Source organism: Odocoileus virginianus, chromosome 11 (genome assembly GCF_023699985.2).
Source record: "Odocoileus virginianus isolate 20LAN1187 ecotype Illinois chromosome 11, Ovbor_1.2, whole genome shotgun sequence".
Lineage (NCBI taxonomy): Eukaryota > Metazoa > Chordata > Mammalia > Artiodactyla > Cervidae > Odocoileus > Odocoileus virginianus.
In genome coordinates, this window is record NC_069684.1 from 54,538,989 (window position 1) to 54,556,898 (window position 17,910).

At 40.4% G+C, this 17,910-nt stretch overlaps 1 protein-coding gene across 4 annotated transcripts in view; it reads right to left on the bottom strand.

The window, feature by feature from the left end:
- MARK1 (microtubule affinity regulating kinase 1) overlaps window positions 1-17,677 on the bottom strand; it is a 132,594-nt gene extending 114,917 nt beyond the window's left edge. Inside the window, exon 1 of one of the 4 annotated variants that reach the window (XM_020892528.2) lies at window positions 17,298-17,677. In XM_020892528.2, the coding sequence (XP_020748187.2) occupies window positions 17,298-17,348 (51 nt within the window). In that variant the 5' untranslated portion in view covers window positions 17,349-17,677. The remainder of the gene's footprint in view (window positions 1-17,297) is intronic. The other 3 variants (XM_020892529.2, XM_020892526.2, XM_020892527.2) reach the window with 3 other exon arrangements.
- Window positions 17,678-17,910: the final 233 nt, after the last annotated feature.

Consider the following 17,910-nt stretch of genomic DNA (forward strand, 5'->3'; position numbering starts at 1 on the left):
AACTTCAAGACAAGTGGCTTACAGTTATCTAGTCAAAATAATTTCCCTGGTAGCTCAGTGGGAAACAATCCACCTGCAATGCAGGAGGCATGGGTTTGATCCCTGGGTCAGGAAGATTCCCTGGAGAAGGAAATGGCAACCGACTCCAGCATTCTTGCCTGGGAAATCCCACGGACAAAGGAGCCTGGAGGACTGTAGTCCATGGACTTGCAGAAGAGTTGGATATGACTTAGCAACTAAACAACAAAACAAAATAACAACAAATAATGAAAACAGAGTGAAGAAAGTCTAACATAAAAATGGAATGCCTATGGTATTTATAAGGACCAATATCTAGATTATGTGGCTTAGAGGTATAAATTCCACCCACCAATGCAGGAGATACAGGTTTGACCCCTGAGTTCGGAAGATCCCCTGGAGGAGGAAATGGCAACCCACTCCAGTATTCTTGCCTGAAAAATCCCATGGACAGAGGAGCCTGGTGGGCTCCACGGGTCAGAAAGAGTGAGACAGGACTGAGGGACTGAGCATACACACACATCTACATTATGGGAGACCCAAAGATGAGAAAGAACAAAGTTTAATTTAAAGGAAGAAATGGCTGGAAAATCCCCAAATGTGGAGAAGGAAACAGATATACAGATTCAAGAAACGCAAGAGAATTTAAATAGCATGGACCCCAAACATGGTAAACCCACAGACGTCCATGCCAAGACACATTATAATCAAATTCTCAAAAGCCACAGACAGAAGTTTTAAAGCAGCATGAAAAAAGGGACTTGCCACATTCAAATGAACCCCCAAAAACCTAGTAGTAGATTTCCCAGAAGAAAGTTGGCAGACTAGGGGTAAAAAAGCAGTAATACATTCAAACAGGTGAAAGGGGAAAAAGAATAACCACCGGCCAACCAAGAATGCTATATCCAGGAGAACTGTCCTTCAAAATGAAGGAAAGAAAAAAATAATTTCAAAGATAAAAGCTAAGGGAGTTTATCACCACTAGACCTGTCTTACAATAAATGTTAAGGTAAATCATTTAAATTAAAACAAAAAGACACTGAATAGTAACAAGACAAGTATTATATGTAAATGCATATACATGGAATCTAGAAAAATGGTACTCATGAACCTAGTAGAGAATGTACTTGTGGACACAATGGGGAAAGGTGAAGGTGGGATGAACTGAGAAAGCAGCATTGAAAAATACACAATCTCATGTGTAAAACAGATAGTGGAAAGTTACTATATAGCACAGGGAGTCTGGCCTGCTGTTTTGTGCTGACCTAGAGGAGTGGGACTGGAGAAGGCAATGGCACCCCACCCCAGTACTCTTGCCTGGAAAATCCCACAGATGGAGGAGCCTGGTAGGCTGCGGTCCATGGGGTCTCTAAGAGTCTGACACAGCTGAGCGACTTCACTTTCACTTCTCACTTTCATGCACTGGAGAAGGAAATGGCAACCCATTCCAGTGTTCTTGCCTGGAGAATCCCAGGGACGGGGGATCCTGGTGGGCTGCCGTCTATGGGGTCGCACAGAGTCGGACACGACTGAAGCGACTTAGCAGCAGCAGCAGAGGAGTGGGACAAGGGGAAGGGAGGCAGTCTCAAGGAGGGGACATGTATATATAATAAAGACAGATTCACGTCGCTCTATAGCAGAAACCAACACACTGTATTGCTCTTTTCCACCAATTAAAATAAACAGTAACAGGAAAGCATATAAAAATACAGTCTGTCAGTAAAGGGAAATACACAGATAAATACAAAATTCTGTAATACCGTAATGATGGTGCACAAGTCACTTTAATTCTGATACACTAAAAAAGAAGTATGTTTAAAAACTAACTATAAATATATGTTAATGGACACACAATATAAAAAGACCTAATCTGCACAATCAATAGTATACAGTATTGAGGAGGGAGAAATAAAACTGCAGAATTTTTGTATTAAACTGCAATTATCAATTTAAAACAGACTGCTACAACTATGAAGTATTTTAAGGAAGTCCCATGATAACCACAAAGAAAATACAAAAGACACACACACACACACAGAAAAAAAGAAACAAAAGAATAACGCATGTCACTACAAAAAATAAATCATAATACATATAAAGACAGCAAGAGATGCTGAGACCAAAAAAAGAAAAGCAAGACAAAACACAACAAAATAGCAACAGCAAAGTCTTCCCTATCAATAACTATTTTAGATATAAATAGATTAAACTCCCTGATCAAGTCAGAGTGGCTGGAAGGATTTAAAAAAAAAAAAAAAATCCCAACTAGATGCTGTCTAAAAGAGCCTCAACTTAGATTTAAGGACACACATGCGCTTAAAGTAAAAGCACGACAGAAGATATCCATGCTGGTAACCGGCAGGGGTGGCCACACTTATATCAGACAAAATAACTTTAAGTCAAAAACTGTCGCAAGAGACACAGAAGGACATTACATAATGATAAAACAGTCAATTCACCAGGAAGATGTAACAATTATTTATAGATTCAAAGACAGAGCACTTAAATACAAAGCAAACACTGACAGAAATGAGGGGAGAAATACACAGCAATACAATAACAATAGATTTTACCACTTCACTTTCAATAATGGACACAATCCCAACAGCAGATCAAGAAGGAAACAAAAGACTTAAACAACACTATACATTAGATGAAGCTAACTGAAATACACAGAACATTTTACTCAACAGCAGAACACACATTCTTCTCAAAAGCACATGTATGTCTCCAGGTGACAAAATGTGTCTTAACAAGCAGAAGAATATTAAAACCATACCAAATATCTTATCCAAATTGATGCTATAAAATTAGAAATTAATAACAGGAAGAAAAAAATGGAACACTCACATGTATGTGGAAATTAACACAGTCTTGAACAACCAATGGATCAAGAAGAAAATCGAAGAGGAAATTAGAAATATATCTTGAGACAAATGAAAATATATTATATAAAAACGTATGGGACATAGAAATAACAGTACTAAGAGGCACACTTATAGCAAAAAAATGCCTGCATTTAAATATATATGTATATAATAATCTAACTGTATTTCAAGGAATTAAAGAGAAAAAACCTAAGCCCAAAGTTAGCAGAAAGAAAGAAATTAAAACTAAAAGAATAGCAGAAATAAATGAAATAGAGAATTTAAAAAAAAATAGAAAAAGTCAACAAATGAGTTTTTTGCAAAGATCAACCAATGACTTTTTTTTTAACCTTGACTAACTAAAAAAAAGTTGCAAATAAAATTAGAAATGAAAAAGGAGACCATTCGACTGACACCACAGAAATATAAAGGAACGTAAAAGACTGTTATGAACAATTACACACCGACAACAACCTAGAGGAAATGAAGAAATCCCTACAAACAAAATCTACCAAGACTGAATCATAATGAAACAAAATCTAGGGATATAGGTAACTAGCAAGGAGACTGAATCAGTAATCAAAAATTTGCCAACAAAGAAAAGCCTGGTACCAGATGGCTTTTCTGTTGAATTCCATAAAACATGTAAAGAACTTACACCCATTCTTCTCAAACTCTTCCAAAAACTGCAGAGGGAAACACCTCGTAACTCATTGTATGAGACCAGCATTACACTAACACCAAAGCCAGAAAAAGACACTACAATAAAGGGAAATTAAAGGCCAAGAACCCTGATGAATATAAATGCAAAAATCCTAAGCAACATATTAGCAAATCAGATTCAAAAACCTATTAAAAGATCATACACTATGACTAAGTTGGATTTATCCCCAAGATACAAAGATGAGTCAACATATGATAATCAGTATAATACACCACACAGGACAAAGGATAAAAACACATGATCATCTCTACTGATACAGAAAAGGCATTTGACAAAATTCAAAGTCCTTTCATGATAAAACTCTCAACTCTCTAGGAACAGGAAAATTACCTCAGCATTACCTGGTGGCTCAGTGGTAAAGAATCCACTTGTGATGCAGGAGACATGGGGTCAATGCCTGGGTTGGGAAGATGCAATGAAGAGGATATGGCAACCCACCCCAGTTATCTTGCCCAGAAAATCCCATGGACAGAGACTGGAGGGCTACCGTCCACAGTGTCGCAAGAGTCAGACGTGACCGAGTGACTGAACAAGAACAAATAAAAGCCACATATGAAAAGTCCACAGTTAACATCATGCTCAGTGAAAGTCCTCTAAAATCAGGAATAAGGCAAGGATACCCACTCTTGCCTCTTATATTCAACACCGTACACTTGTCTCTCAGTAGGCTTAGGACACAGCTTCCAGGACCCCCCTCTACAGCTACTTGGCTGCTCAAGTCCCTTACATAAAAGACAGAGTATTTGTATATTACCTACACACATTCTTCCATATATTTTTATCATTTCTAGATTAAGTACTGCAATAGCATGATGTAAATAAAATCTACATAAATAGCTCAATGCACAGCAAATTCAACTTTTGCTTTATGAAAATCTGTAATTTTATTTTTAAAATATTCTTAAATCTACAATTGATTAAACCCATAGATGCAGAACCTGCAGATATAGAGGGCTACTGTACTGAAAGTCCTAGTCAAAGCAATTAGGCAAGAAAAATAAATACAGATAAGTAAGTGGGACTACTAAATACAAAAATAAGTAAGTGGGACTACATTAAATTAAGAAGCTTCTATACAGCAAAGGAAACAATCAACAGAGTGAAAAGGCAGCCTATGGAATGAAAGGAAAGATCTGCAAACCATATATGTGAAAAGGAGTTAACAGCCAAAATATTTCAGAAACTGCTACAACAGCCAAAAAAAAAAAAGTGATTTTTTTTTTTTTTTTTAATTTGAGTAGCTATTTCTCCAAAGATGTATAAATAGCCAACAGGTATATGAAAAGATGCTTGACATCACTAATCATTAGGATTAGGAAAATGCCATCAGGAAAATGCAAGTCAAAACCACAGTGAAGAATCACTTCATGTGTTAGAATGTTTATCAAAAAACAAAACCAGGACTTCCCTGGTCGTCCAATGTGAATGCCACTGTCTGCCAATGCAGGGAACACAAGTTCTATCCCTGGCCTGGGAAGATTCCACATGTCACAGGTCAGGTGAGCCCACGAGCCGTAACTACTAGCCCACGCCCTACAGCAAGAGCAGCCGCCACAACCAGAAGCCTGTGCGCTGCAACTAGTGAGAAGCCCCCGCTAGCCACAGCGACAGAGAGCCGGCACACAGCAACAAAGCCTCAGCGGCAAAAAAATAAATAAGATAAATAATGTTTTAAAGTGTATTATTAAAAAAAAAAGAAAATAACAAGTAACGACAAGGATGTGAAGAAACTGGAACCCTTGTGCACTGTTGGAGGGACTGTAAAATGGTGCAGAAAACAGTGTAGACATGCCTCAAAAAGTTAAAAATACAACCACCACACGACCCAGCAGTCCCACTTTAAGGTATTTATTCAAAAGAATTGGAATTAGTATCTCAAAGAAATATTTGCAGCATTACTCACAATAGCCAAGATATGAAAACAACCCAAACATCCATCAGTATCTAAGTGTATAAAGAAAATGTTCGACACACATTCAATGGAGTATTTTCAACCATAAAAAGGAAGGGAATTCGGTTATATGCTACAACATGGATGCACTTGGAGGACACTATTCTAAATTAGTCACAGGCTGAATAATACGGCATGAGTTCAGTCGGGCCAAGGTGGCAGAGCAGAAAGACCCTAAGCTCTACTTGTCTGAAGAACACTCCAAGATCACAATGAACTGCACAACCACCATCAGTGAGAAAGATCAGAAAGCCACAGGACACCTACAACTGAAGGCATGAAGGAGGAAACGCAACAAGACAGGCAGGGTCTGTGGACGCAAAACCTAGTTAGGTCCCATACTCCCAGATGGGTGACCCACAAACGAGAATCACTGCAGAAGTTCTCCCACAGGAGTTAGAGGCCTGTGTCACATATCATGCTCCCCAACCCCAGGTCTCATACCAAGAGAAGCCCCCAGAGAATTTGGCTTTGAAGGTCAGCAGGACATAATTTCGGAAGCCCCACAGGACTGGGGGAAGTAGAGAATTCACCATTAAACAGCACAGACAAAAGTTCACACGCTTCAGGACCCAGGACAAAAGCAGTTATTTGATAGAAGCCTAGACTAGACCTACTTGCTGACCTAGGAGAGTCTCCCATAGAGGCAGGGGGTAGCTGTAGCTCACATGAGCGATGGCTGTGTCAGCAGGTGCCATTGTAAGATCCTCCCTCTAACTCATTAGTACCAAGGCTTGCCCCCACTCCCAACAGCCTGTAGGCACCAGTGCTGGAAGGCCTCTAAGTAACTAACTGCGAGGAACACAGCCCCACCCAACAGCAGACAGACTACTAAAGAGACCTCCTGACCCACAACAGCTATAAGCACACCTCAAGACATGGCCCTGTCCACCTGAGGACCCAGGACCCAGATCCACCCACCAGCTCCAGAATCTCATATCCTAACTCCCGACTTCCAGGAAGCCTGCTTTAGCCTCTGGAGCAGCCTCACCAACCCGGAGGCAGACATTAGATGTAAGAAAACCATAATCCAATAGCCTATAGGTCCAGCCTGCCCACAGCAGTCCAGACCCTGACCAGCTGGACCACTGCCCTGCCCACTAGCAGGCCAAGTTCAGGACATCCCGACCTCATATCCAACTCAGTCAGGAATCAGACCCTCAACCAGACACCACCTCTGGGATCCCTAGGCCCTGTAACCAGACTCCAGGGTCCAATGCTGTCTGCCAGCAGTCCAGCATCAATCCCAGGACCTGGCTTCACCCACCAGTGGGCAAGCAACAGCCCCAGAATCTTCTGGATTATGACTCTGTCCAGCAATGAGCCAGTAAAAGCTCTGGGGAACCTAGGGATTCCACAAACAGCCACTTTACGACAGTACCACTAACCTGCAGCCAGCAGCCTTGCTAGGAGGCAGGGCCTAGCAAACTACTGGACTGGCAGCCAACCAACCCTATGAGACTGCCCACACAGCCCACAACAACAGAAGATCCATGCAGCCCTCAGAGGAGGAACTCCTAGAGCACACAGCTTAGGTGATGAGGACTTCATTCCTGGGACACACAGGATGTCTTCAACAAAAGGCCACTTCTCCAAGAATGAAAAATGTAGCCAACCTACCAGATACAAAAAAAATATAAAACATAACTGAGGCAAAATGTGGTGACAGAGGAATGAGATAAAACTCAACAAAAGAACAAGACAAAACCAGAAGAACTACTAAGTGAATTAGAGGTAAGTAATCTACCCAAGAAGGTGTTCAGGATAGTGATCATAAAAATGACCAGAGAACTCAGGAAAGAATGGATGCACAGAGAGAAGTTAGAAGTTTTTAACAAAGAGTTATAAAACATAAAGAACAACCAAACAGCAATGAAAAACACAATAACAGAAATGAAAAATACAGTAAACAGAATCAACAGTAAACTAAATGATACAGAGGAGCAGATCAGCGAGCTGTAAGACAGAGTAGGAGAAATCACTGATGCTGAAGAGAAAAAAAGTAAAAAGAACGAAAAGAAATGAGGATAGTTCAAGGGACTTCCGGGACAACATCAAGCACACTAATATTCACATTATAGGGGTCCCAGAAGAGATGAGAGAAAGGAGCAGAGAATTTATCTGAAAACAGCACAGCTGAAAACGTTGCTAACCTTGGAAAAGAAACATATACCCAAGTCCACAAGGCACAGAGTTTCATAGGGGATTAACCCAAAGAGGAACACACAAAGACGCATAGTAGTTAAAATGACAAAAATTAAAGAAAAAGAGTATTAAAAGCAACAAGGGAAAAGCAACAAACAATATACAAGGGAACTCCCATAAAGCTATCAGCTGACTTCTCAGCAGAAACCCTGCAGCCAGAAGGGAGTGACACAATATATTTAAAGTAATGAAAAGGAAAAGCCCACAACCAAAAATACTCTACCCAACAAGGCTCTTGTTCAGATTTGATGGCAAGATTAAAAGCTTTACAGATAAGCAAAAGCTAAGAGTTTAGCATGACCAAACCACCTTTACAACAAATGTTAAAGGAATTTCTCCAGGCAAGAAAAGGCCACAACTAGAAACATGAAAATCACAAAAATGAAAAAGCTCATCAGTAGAGGCAAATATAAAGGTTGGAAATCATTCACACACAAAGCTAGCAGGAAGTTTAAAGTATGAAAGCAGTAAAAGCATCTATATCCACAATAAGAAGTTAAGGGATACAGAAAATAACTAGATATACATTATGATATCAAAAACAGTACCTTTGAGGGAAGGAGTACAAAGAAAGAGTTTTAAAACTGCATTTACAATTAAGAGAGGAGCAAATTAAAACAATCGTGTGTGTGTGCGTGTGTGTTTGTGTGTGTTTTCATCTAAGACACATGAAAACCTCATGGTAACCACAAACCAAAAATTTTTAATAGATATACACACAAAAAAGAAAGAGACTAAACATAACACTAAAGATAGTCATCAAATCACAAAAAGAAAAGAAAGTGGGGAAAGAGCTATAAAAACAACCCAAAACAAGTGACAAAATGGCAGTAAAAACATACCCCTCAATAACTGTCTTAAATTTAAATGGACTAAATGTTCCAATCAAAACAGAATAGCTAAATGGAAACAAAAACAAGACCTGTTTATATGCTGTCTGTAAGAGACTCACTTCAGATATAAAGACACTCACAGAATGAAAATGAAAGGATGAAAAAAGGTATTCCATGTAAATGGAAATTTAAAGAAAGCTAGGGTAGCAATGCTTACATCAGACAAACTAGACTTTAAAATAGAGACTATTATAAGAGACAAAGAAGGACACTATATAATGATCAGGGGTCAATCCAATATGAAGATATAGTCATTGTAAATATACATGCACTCAACATAGGAGAACCTAAATATTTTGAGCAGATATTAAATGACACAAAGGGAGAAAGCAACTGTAACATAATAATAGTAGGGGACTTTAAAACTCCACTGACATTAATGGATAGATCATCCAGACAGAAAATCAATAAGGAAACATTGGCCTTAAATGACACAACAGACCAGATGTACTTACTTGGTATAGAGAGAGCATTCCATCCAAGAGCAGATCACATGTTAGGCTACAAAACAAGCCTTGGTAAATTTAAGAAAACTGAAATTCTATGAAGCATCTTTTCCGACCACATTATGAGACCGGAAATCAACTATGAGGGAAAAAAACTGCAAAAAACACAAACATGTGGAGGCTAACAATATGCTCTAAACAACCAACAGATCACTGAAGAAATCAAAAGGAAATAAAGCATCTCAGAAAACAATAAAAATCTCAAATAAGCAACCTAACCTTACACCCAAAGCAACTAGAGAAAGAACAAAGCCCAGAGTTACTACAAGAAAGAAATCATAAAGAAAAGAGTAGAAATAAATGAGATACAAAGAAAATAATAGAAAAGATCCATGACACTAAAATCTGGTTCTTTGAGAAGATAAAAAAAGTTGATAAACCTTTAGCTAGACTCATCGAGAAAAAAAGGGAGAGGACACAAATCCATCAAATTAGAAATGAAAATGGAAACATTACATCTGACACCACAGAAATACAAAGGAACATGAGAGACTACTAAAGGCAACTACACGCCAACAAAATGAAGGACCTAGGAAAAACGAACACATTTTTAGGAAGGTACAGCTTTCCAAGATGGAACCAGGAAGATACAGAAACATGAACAAATCAATCACAAGTAATGAAACGGAAACTGTGATTTAAAAGGAATATAAATGGGTACAACCAGTACAGAGAACAGTATGAAAATTCTTAAAAAAAACTAAAAAGAATATCATATGCTCCAAATCACTGTAGAAGGTGACTGCAGCCACGAAATTAAAAGACACTTACTCCTTGGAAGTAAGGTTATGACCAACCTAGACGGCATATTAAAAAGCAGAGACATCACTTTGTCAACAAAGGTCTGTCTAGTCAAGGCTATGGTTTTTCCAGTGGTCATGTATGGATGTGAGAGTTGGATTATAAAGAAAGCTGCAGGCTGAAGAATTGATGCTTTTGAACTGTGGTGTTGGAGAAGACTCTTAAGAGTCCCTTGGACTGCAAGGAGGTCCAACCAGTCCATTCTGAGGGAAATCAGTCCTGAGTGTTCACTGGAAGGACTGATGTGAAGCTGAAACTCCAATACTTGGGCCACCTGATGTGAAGGGCTGACTCATTTGAAAAGACCCAGATGCTGGGAAAGATTGAGGGTGGGAGAAGAAGGGGATGACAAAGGATGAAATGGTTGGATGGCATCATCAACTCAATGGACATGAGTTTGGGTGGACTCCAGGAGTTGGTGATGGACAGGGAAGCCTGGCGTGCTGTGGTCCATGGGGTCACAAAGAGTCAGGCATGACTGAGCGACTGAACTGACTGACTGATGATCCAGCAATCCCACTCCTGGGCACATATCCACAGAAAACAATAATCTGAAAAGATACATGCACCTCACTTTTCACCGCAGCACTATTTACAACAGCTAGGATATGGAAGCAATCTAAATATCCATCAATACAGAAATGGATAAAGAAGATGTGGTACATGTATACAATGAAATATTACTCAGTCATAAAATGGAATGAAATTGTGCCATTTGCAGAGACATGGATGGACCTAGAGACTGTCATACAGAATGAAGTAAGTCAGAAAAACAAAACCATATACTATCACTTGCATATGGAATCTAGAAAAATGATACAGAGGAACTTATTTGCAAAGCAGAAATAGAGACACTGATGTAAAGAACAAATATATGGCTACCAAGGTGGGGATGGGAAGTGGTATGAACTTCTAGGTTGGGTGTGACGTGTATATATGTGTATAAGTATGTGTGTGTATATATATATACACACACTATGTATAAAACTGATAACTAGTGAGAATCTATAGCTCAGGGAACTCTACTCAGTGCTCTGTGATGACCTAAATGGGAAGGAAATCCAAAAAAGAGGAGATATATCTGTATAGCTGATTTACCTTGCTGTATAGCAAAAGCTATTAATAACACAACACTGTAAAGTAACTATACTTCAATAAAGATTAACTACAGGAAAAAAACTAAAACTAGAGTTACCACATGATCCAGCAATCCCACTCTTAGGCATACATCCAGAGAAGATGCAAATTTTAATTCGAAAAGATACATGCAGCCCAATTTTCACAGCAGCACTATTTACAACAGCCAAGATATGGAAGAAAACTTAAACAGCAATCAACAAATGAATGGCTAGAGAAGATGGAGTATATATGCACAATGGAATATTACTCAGGCACAAAAGAAGAATAAAATAATGCCATTTGCAGCAGCAACATGGATGAACCTAGAGATTATCACACCAAGTGAAGAAGTCAGACAAAGACAAGTATCACATGGTATCATTTATATGTGGAATCTAAAAAAAGGATATAAGCAAACTCATTACAAAACAGAAATAGACTCACAGACACAGAAAACAAACTTATAGTCACCAAAGGAGAAAGCGGGGAAGGGAGAGATAAGTTAGGAGTCTGGGACTAACAGATACATACTACTATATACAAAACAGACAAACAAGGACTTACTGTATAGCACAGGAAACTGTATTCAATATCTTGTAGTAACCTATCATGTAAAACAATCTGGAAAATATATATGTGTATGTGTCATATATGCACATACATATATAACTGAATCACTTTGGTATACACCTGAATCTAACACAATATTATAAATCAACCGTATTTCAATTTAAAAAATAAAAAGAAGTTAAGACATGGAAGAGTTAAGATCCAACATAATCTAATCAGAGTACCAAAACAAAATTCTAAAGAGACCAGAAGCAAGGCCTTGTTCAAAAAAATAATAGTTGTTAAGTATCCTAGCTTTTAATTAAAAAAATAGGAATTCAAAGACAGGAGATGCAAACAGGAAGAAAAGAAATCTATACTTAAATACACCATAGTGAAAGTATGACACTTAAGAAAAAGAGAGAATCTGCCATATGAGCCAGCAATCCCACTTCTGGGCATACACACTGAGGAAACCAGATCTGAAAGAGACACGTGCACCCCAATGTTCATCGCAGCACTGTTTATAATAGCCAGGACATGGAAGCAACCTAGATGCCCGTCAGCAGATGAATGGATGAGGAAGCTGTGGTACATATACACCATGGAATATTACTCAGCCATTAAAAAGAATTCATTTGAATCAGTTCTAATGAGATGGATGAAATTGGAGCCCACTATACAGAGTGAAGTAAGCCAGAAAGATAAAGACCATTACAGTATACTAACACATATATATGGAATTTAGAAAGATGGTAACGATAACCCTATATGCAAAACAGAAAGAGACTCAGATGTATAGAACAGACTTGTGGACTCTGGGAGAAGGTGAGGGTGGGATGTTTCAAGAGAACAGCATCGAAACATGTATATTATCTAGGGTGAAACAGATCACCAGCCCAGGTTGGGTGCATGAGACAAGTGCTCGGGCCTGGTGCACTGGGAAGACCCAGAGGGATCGGGTGGAGAGGGAGGTGGGAGGGGGGACCAGGATGGGGAATACATGTAAATCCATGGCTAATTCATTTCAATGTATGACAAAAACCACTGCAATGATGTAAAGTAATTAGCCTCCAACTAATAAAAATAAATGGAAAAAAAAAAAAGAAAAAGAATCTTAAAATAAGAGGGAGAGAGAAAAGACACCAACATACTGGCAGATGATTTCTGAACAGAAGCAATGGTAATAAGAAGACAATGGAAAAGCAACTCAGAATTGGAGACTGAGCAAGGCTACCTTTCAAGAAATGGGCAAAATATATTTTTATATTAAAAAAAAAGTTTATGACAGTTATCACCAAAACATATCTATAAACAAAAGGGAAAATGACCTCCAAAGGAAAACCTGAGATGGAAAAGAAATGGCAAAGAAGAGTAATTTTAAAATATGTGGCTGATTCTAAACCACCTAAGATTTAGAGGAGGAGGGGCGGTAGAAGAGGAGGAGAGTTAATAATAGCATTGAGGTCAGAAGGAAGATGATAGAAGGCAAAGACATTTTCTTCTCACGATGGATGGTCCTGCATACCCACTCTGGAAACCAATGGTATGGACTATACATACACATGTTCAGTTACAGCAGACAGCAATGTTGGCTACAATCATTTCAAAAGTCTTCTTAAAGAAAGTTTGGGACAAGGGGAAAACAACAAAGGTCCCTTTGAGCAAAGGTTCAGAATCAGATGAGCATGGCAGACCCTGTTCTTCCTCCAATTATCTCATATCATCATGAATGTTCTTTTAAAATCTCTGAGATAGAAACAAAACAAAAACCTGAAGAAGCAATAGCATGAGCGCAGGAACGGTAGAAGACTGGTTATGACCTTGGGCAGGTCACTGCACTCTCGGCTTTGTAATATGTTCCCTTCCCAGTGTTACTAATATATTTTGATGACAAAGGAAAAAATTCAAACGGGGAATATTATACGACGGCTCTCTTATATATTACTGCCAGTCATTGTGCTGGCACTGGCGGTATAGAACAAAGGAGACAAAGTAAATTAGCAATTAGAAGGCAATGTGATAGGTCCCGTGACACGTGATGTACGCACAGGGTACTGATAAAACCCAACAGTAGTGGCAAAAGCATACTTCTCTCCTGCCTTTTCACATAATTAACAATTGTTCCCATGAGGCAAACTATTGACGTCCACCTTAGTAGTACCATTATGGTCACCATAATGAATTTCAGATTTTTGAGAAGAATCATCATCAAGAGTTTTGTCATTAAAAATTTCAAGACAAATTTATCCAAAGTCCATTTTACAAGATCCCAGCAAGGAATCAAGTCAATTTCCTTTGTACTGACCAAAATTTCACCACAGAAAGCTAGCTGGGACACTTTGGAAACATAGTAATTAGCAAAATTAGTTTTCCTAAAACATGAGAAAAAATTGTTTCCTAAAACCAGGAAAATTGCTTAGAAAATTTGTGTAGAAAAATTATTTCCTAAAACATGAAAAAAAACTTAATTTTATTTACAAGCACAAAAGGGTAATGGCAATATATTCTCTATATCCATGCTGGAATTATCCAAGTATAATCTAACAGAGGTAAAATAAGGAAATATCCATTCAAATACCCATTCTCTTTCTGGACTTATTTACAACCTAAAATCAAACACATTTTGCATAAATTAATTCTACGATACTCAACATATGTTTTCTACCTCACTAGGAAGCATTCATTGCCTTTAAAGTTGATCATCGGTTGTTCTATTGTATTTAGCCATTTGAGGCCTATTAACAATGCACACACAAACCCTTCATCTAAGAAAATACTTCTGAAAAAACACACAGAATGTTCTCAAAGAAAAGCAATTCTTTCTCATTCTACTATACATTATTAGTAAAGAGGAGAATATTTACTACTAATGTTACAGTGCTGTAACATCAGTCTTCTGAATTGTTTTATATATAATATTAATGTTTACTTATATACCCTCAATATATATTAGTGAAGGGTAGATACTACATATTCCCAAAGATACCAAATCCATTCATGTATCACTAAAATGTTTATAACAAGTGCAAATAACAGTAAAATTCAAAGGTTCTTTATTTTGTTTAAATCATTTTTAGCAATCATAAAAGGTGTTTAGTTATATCCTTAATACTCCAAAAGGCTTACCATCATTTGATAGTCACGCGAATGTAAATATTTCACAATCATTTTTTTTTAATGTCAATTTCACTGAAAACAGCTACAAACAAATGTTCATTTTGATTACCATACTGGTCTTTGTATATTAGCTAACAAGTAGATTTGTTGCTTTATCTCACTGATGAGAAGTAAGCAAGAATGAGTAATGACATTTACTACCAACCAGAGAATAGACATACGAATGGTGATTCAATAGCCATCACTGGTGATCCCTCTAATTAAAAACCTACAGCACCTATAAAACAATTCAGCCATATTTATACATAGCTTTCTACTGTACACTATTTCTTTGGACTCTATTTACCTTCCTTCTTAAGTTCCTTGAGGGGAGAGGCCTTGTCTTAAATGTTAATACTATCTCGGCATCCCTTGTAGCTCAAAAACAGAACTGAGTGCATACTTGCTGATAAATTAACAGCTATAGTACAACAGATACTTTTCATGGCAATCAGGAGAATATCAGGATGTGGGTAAAGACAGCCTAAGAGAGTATAGTTATGCACGACAGAACCAACAACAAGGGACAAGATCATAAAAGCAACTTAAAAAAACCATGTCCAGAAACAGAGCACATGAGTTTACATAGCATATTCATTTTCAGAAGCAAAATGTAGTACACTGCTATAGCTTAACTGAACTCCCCCCTTCTTCCTGGTTTCCATGTGATGCTGCATTTTGTACTATGCCCTGATAGATATTTGTATAATGCTATCTCATGTCTGTATAAAGCAGACATCAGCCAGTGGAAAATGCAGTACTACTCACAATCCAAAAGAAAATAAGAACAATGTATTTTTCCACCTTTCTTAGGTTAAAAACGCAGTGTTTTGCTCATAAAAGCAAAGGTCATCATTTGCCTACTTTTCATTCATACTGAATGACACCATTTTCTGAAGATTTTTTATTAGGAAAATCCTGTACCACCTTGGCTTTAAAATCAGCTTTAACCCAATTTTGCGTCTTTTCCCGTCATCATCTTCAATCTCTCAACCAAAATTATGTATCAATTATATTTTTAAAAACAGGCTTTTAAAAAACAGTTATGTTGTAAACTAAGTTATAATTTATGGTGTCAGCAGCCTTGCACTGTATTTTTACCACGTGAAATGCAGGACACTAAACAGCACATAAGCATACTCTGAAATTTCTTGGACCTTTGACAGTCTCTTACCAGAATTTCATCTCCCTTCTACCAAGTTTCTATGTTCCTCTATGCTCCAAGATTAAATAAACTTTATATACCTCACTCCAACACTTTGGCGGTGGGTTTGTATGTCTTCTCTCTTGTATCTTTTGTCTAAGAATGCCAAAGCCCCTCATTATTTTATTTTACCAACCCTAGGAAGACTCTCCAACCAACAGCTGGAGAGTCAAGGAGTTGACTTGACAGAGATTGGACAGCAGACCAAAACTCAGTACCCCTCTAAGGGGTACTCAAAACCGGTCAGAAAAATCAGCCAAGGCCCTCTTTACAGGTCATGAGGACTTAAAAAAAAATAATAAATAAAAAAAAATTTTTAAACACTTTGCCACAAAGGAACTCATGCATTCACACACAATTGTACTTTTCAGAACATGGAAATACAACTGATTTGGCTCTTTCGGTTTTCAGAAGTTTAAACACGGGGGACACCGGCAGCGAGATGAAAACTCCTGAGGGCAATTTGATCAAAGGCACAGAAAATCCTTCCTTCAAAGAAATGCACCTTGTGACACTCCGTGGAGGAGGAGAGGTATTTAAAGTAAAACCTGCCCTGAATTATTACCACTGACTTGAGGAAGAGAAGCAAAAGCCGTTGGCTTCACTGGGCTTTTAAACATTTTGCTGTCACCCTGGGACCACAGAGGCGGGTGATGAAATTCTTCCACTCATTTCTATGGAAGAGTATCACACAGCAGTATAAACTCACACCCCAACACACACACACACACACACACACGCACCCCTCTCTACTCGTCTTCTCGTCCCTTCCATTCCCGATCGTCTCCCTTTGGTGCCCAAGACCCAACTGTGGACCTAATGTGATAAAAAGCAAAGTCATGGGGCAATGCAGGGGGGTGGGGTGCAAAGGACCGAAAGAGCCAGAAAAGCAAGGGGAAGAAGAGGCAGTCGGCCGGCTCGTCTGTGATCATAGAGCAAACATTCGGGTGGGGAATATGGAATGCCGAGTGGAAATAAAAACCTCCGGGATGCCCACTCTGCCATCTCCTTGTGGCTCTCTGCCCTCCATCACCCCCATCCTTCTCCCGGAGGACACCTCCGGGGGGAGGGCGCCACCGACGGCGCCCCCCAACCCTCACCCTTCAGAGGAAAGCAGCGAAATGGGGCTGGAAAGGAGGACAGGGGCTGAGCCGGGGGGCGAGGGTCACGCCGGGCTCCGGGTGGAGACCCTGAGGCGGGGGGTCGCCCTGGAGACCCCGGGCGGCCCACGCGGAAGGTGAAGCGGCGGTCGGGGGGCAGCGTCCGGCCCCACCGCTGCCAGGGAGGCTCCAGCTACTCACGTTCTCCGTGTCCCGCTCGTTCACCGTCGGCAATGGCGTCCGGGCCGACATTTTGTGCGGGCGGCGGGGTCGGGCCGGGGTCTCGCGGGCCGGGCAAGGCCCGGGCTTGCTGCGGGCCCCGGGGGCGAGAGGCAGGGGTTGCGGCCGCTTCGCGCGAAGCCGGGGCCGGGCCGCGGAGAGCGGCTCCCGCAGGCCGCGGGCGGTGCAACAAGCGGCCGCGGCGGGGGAACGGGGGGGACAGAGGACGCGGAGGAAGAGGAGGGGGAGCCGCTTCCCGCGGCGGCGCCGCCGGGGGGACGCGGGCCGGGCCGAGGGAGGGCTCCGGGCGAGGGCGGTTGCCCGGCGCGGGCCGGGCGGCGAGGCCGGCGGGACGCGACGCCGAGGCTGGGAGGCGGGGCGGGAGCTGAAGAGGGGCGGTGGGGGGGGGGCGGTGTCCGGGCCCCGCTAGGCTCTCCGGGCCATGGCCGAAGGCGAAGCGGCGCCGCAAATCACTGCCTGGCTCGTCCCGCCGAGCGCAGCCGGGAGCCGGGAGCCGCGGCCCTGACAGCACCGCCCGCGCCGCGCCCCCACGCCCCGCCTCAGGTGAGCGGCGCCGCCCGGCCGAGCCGCAGCC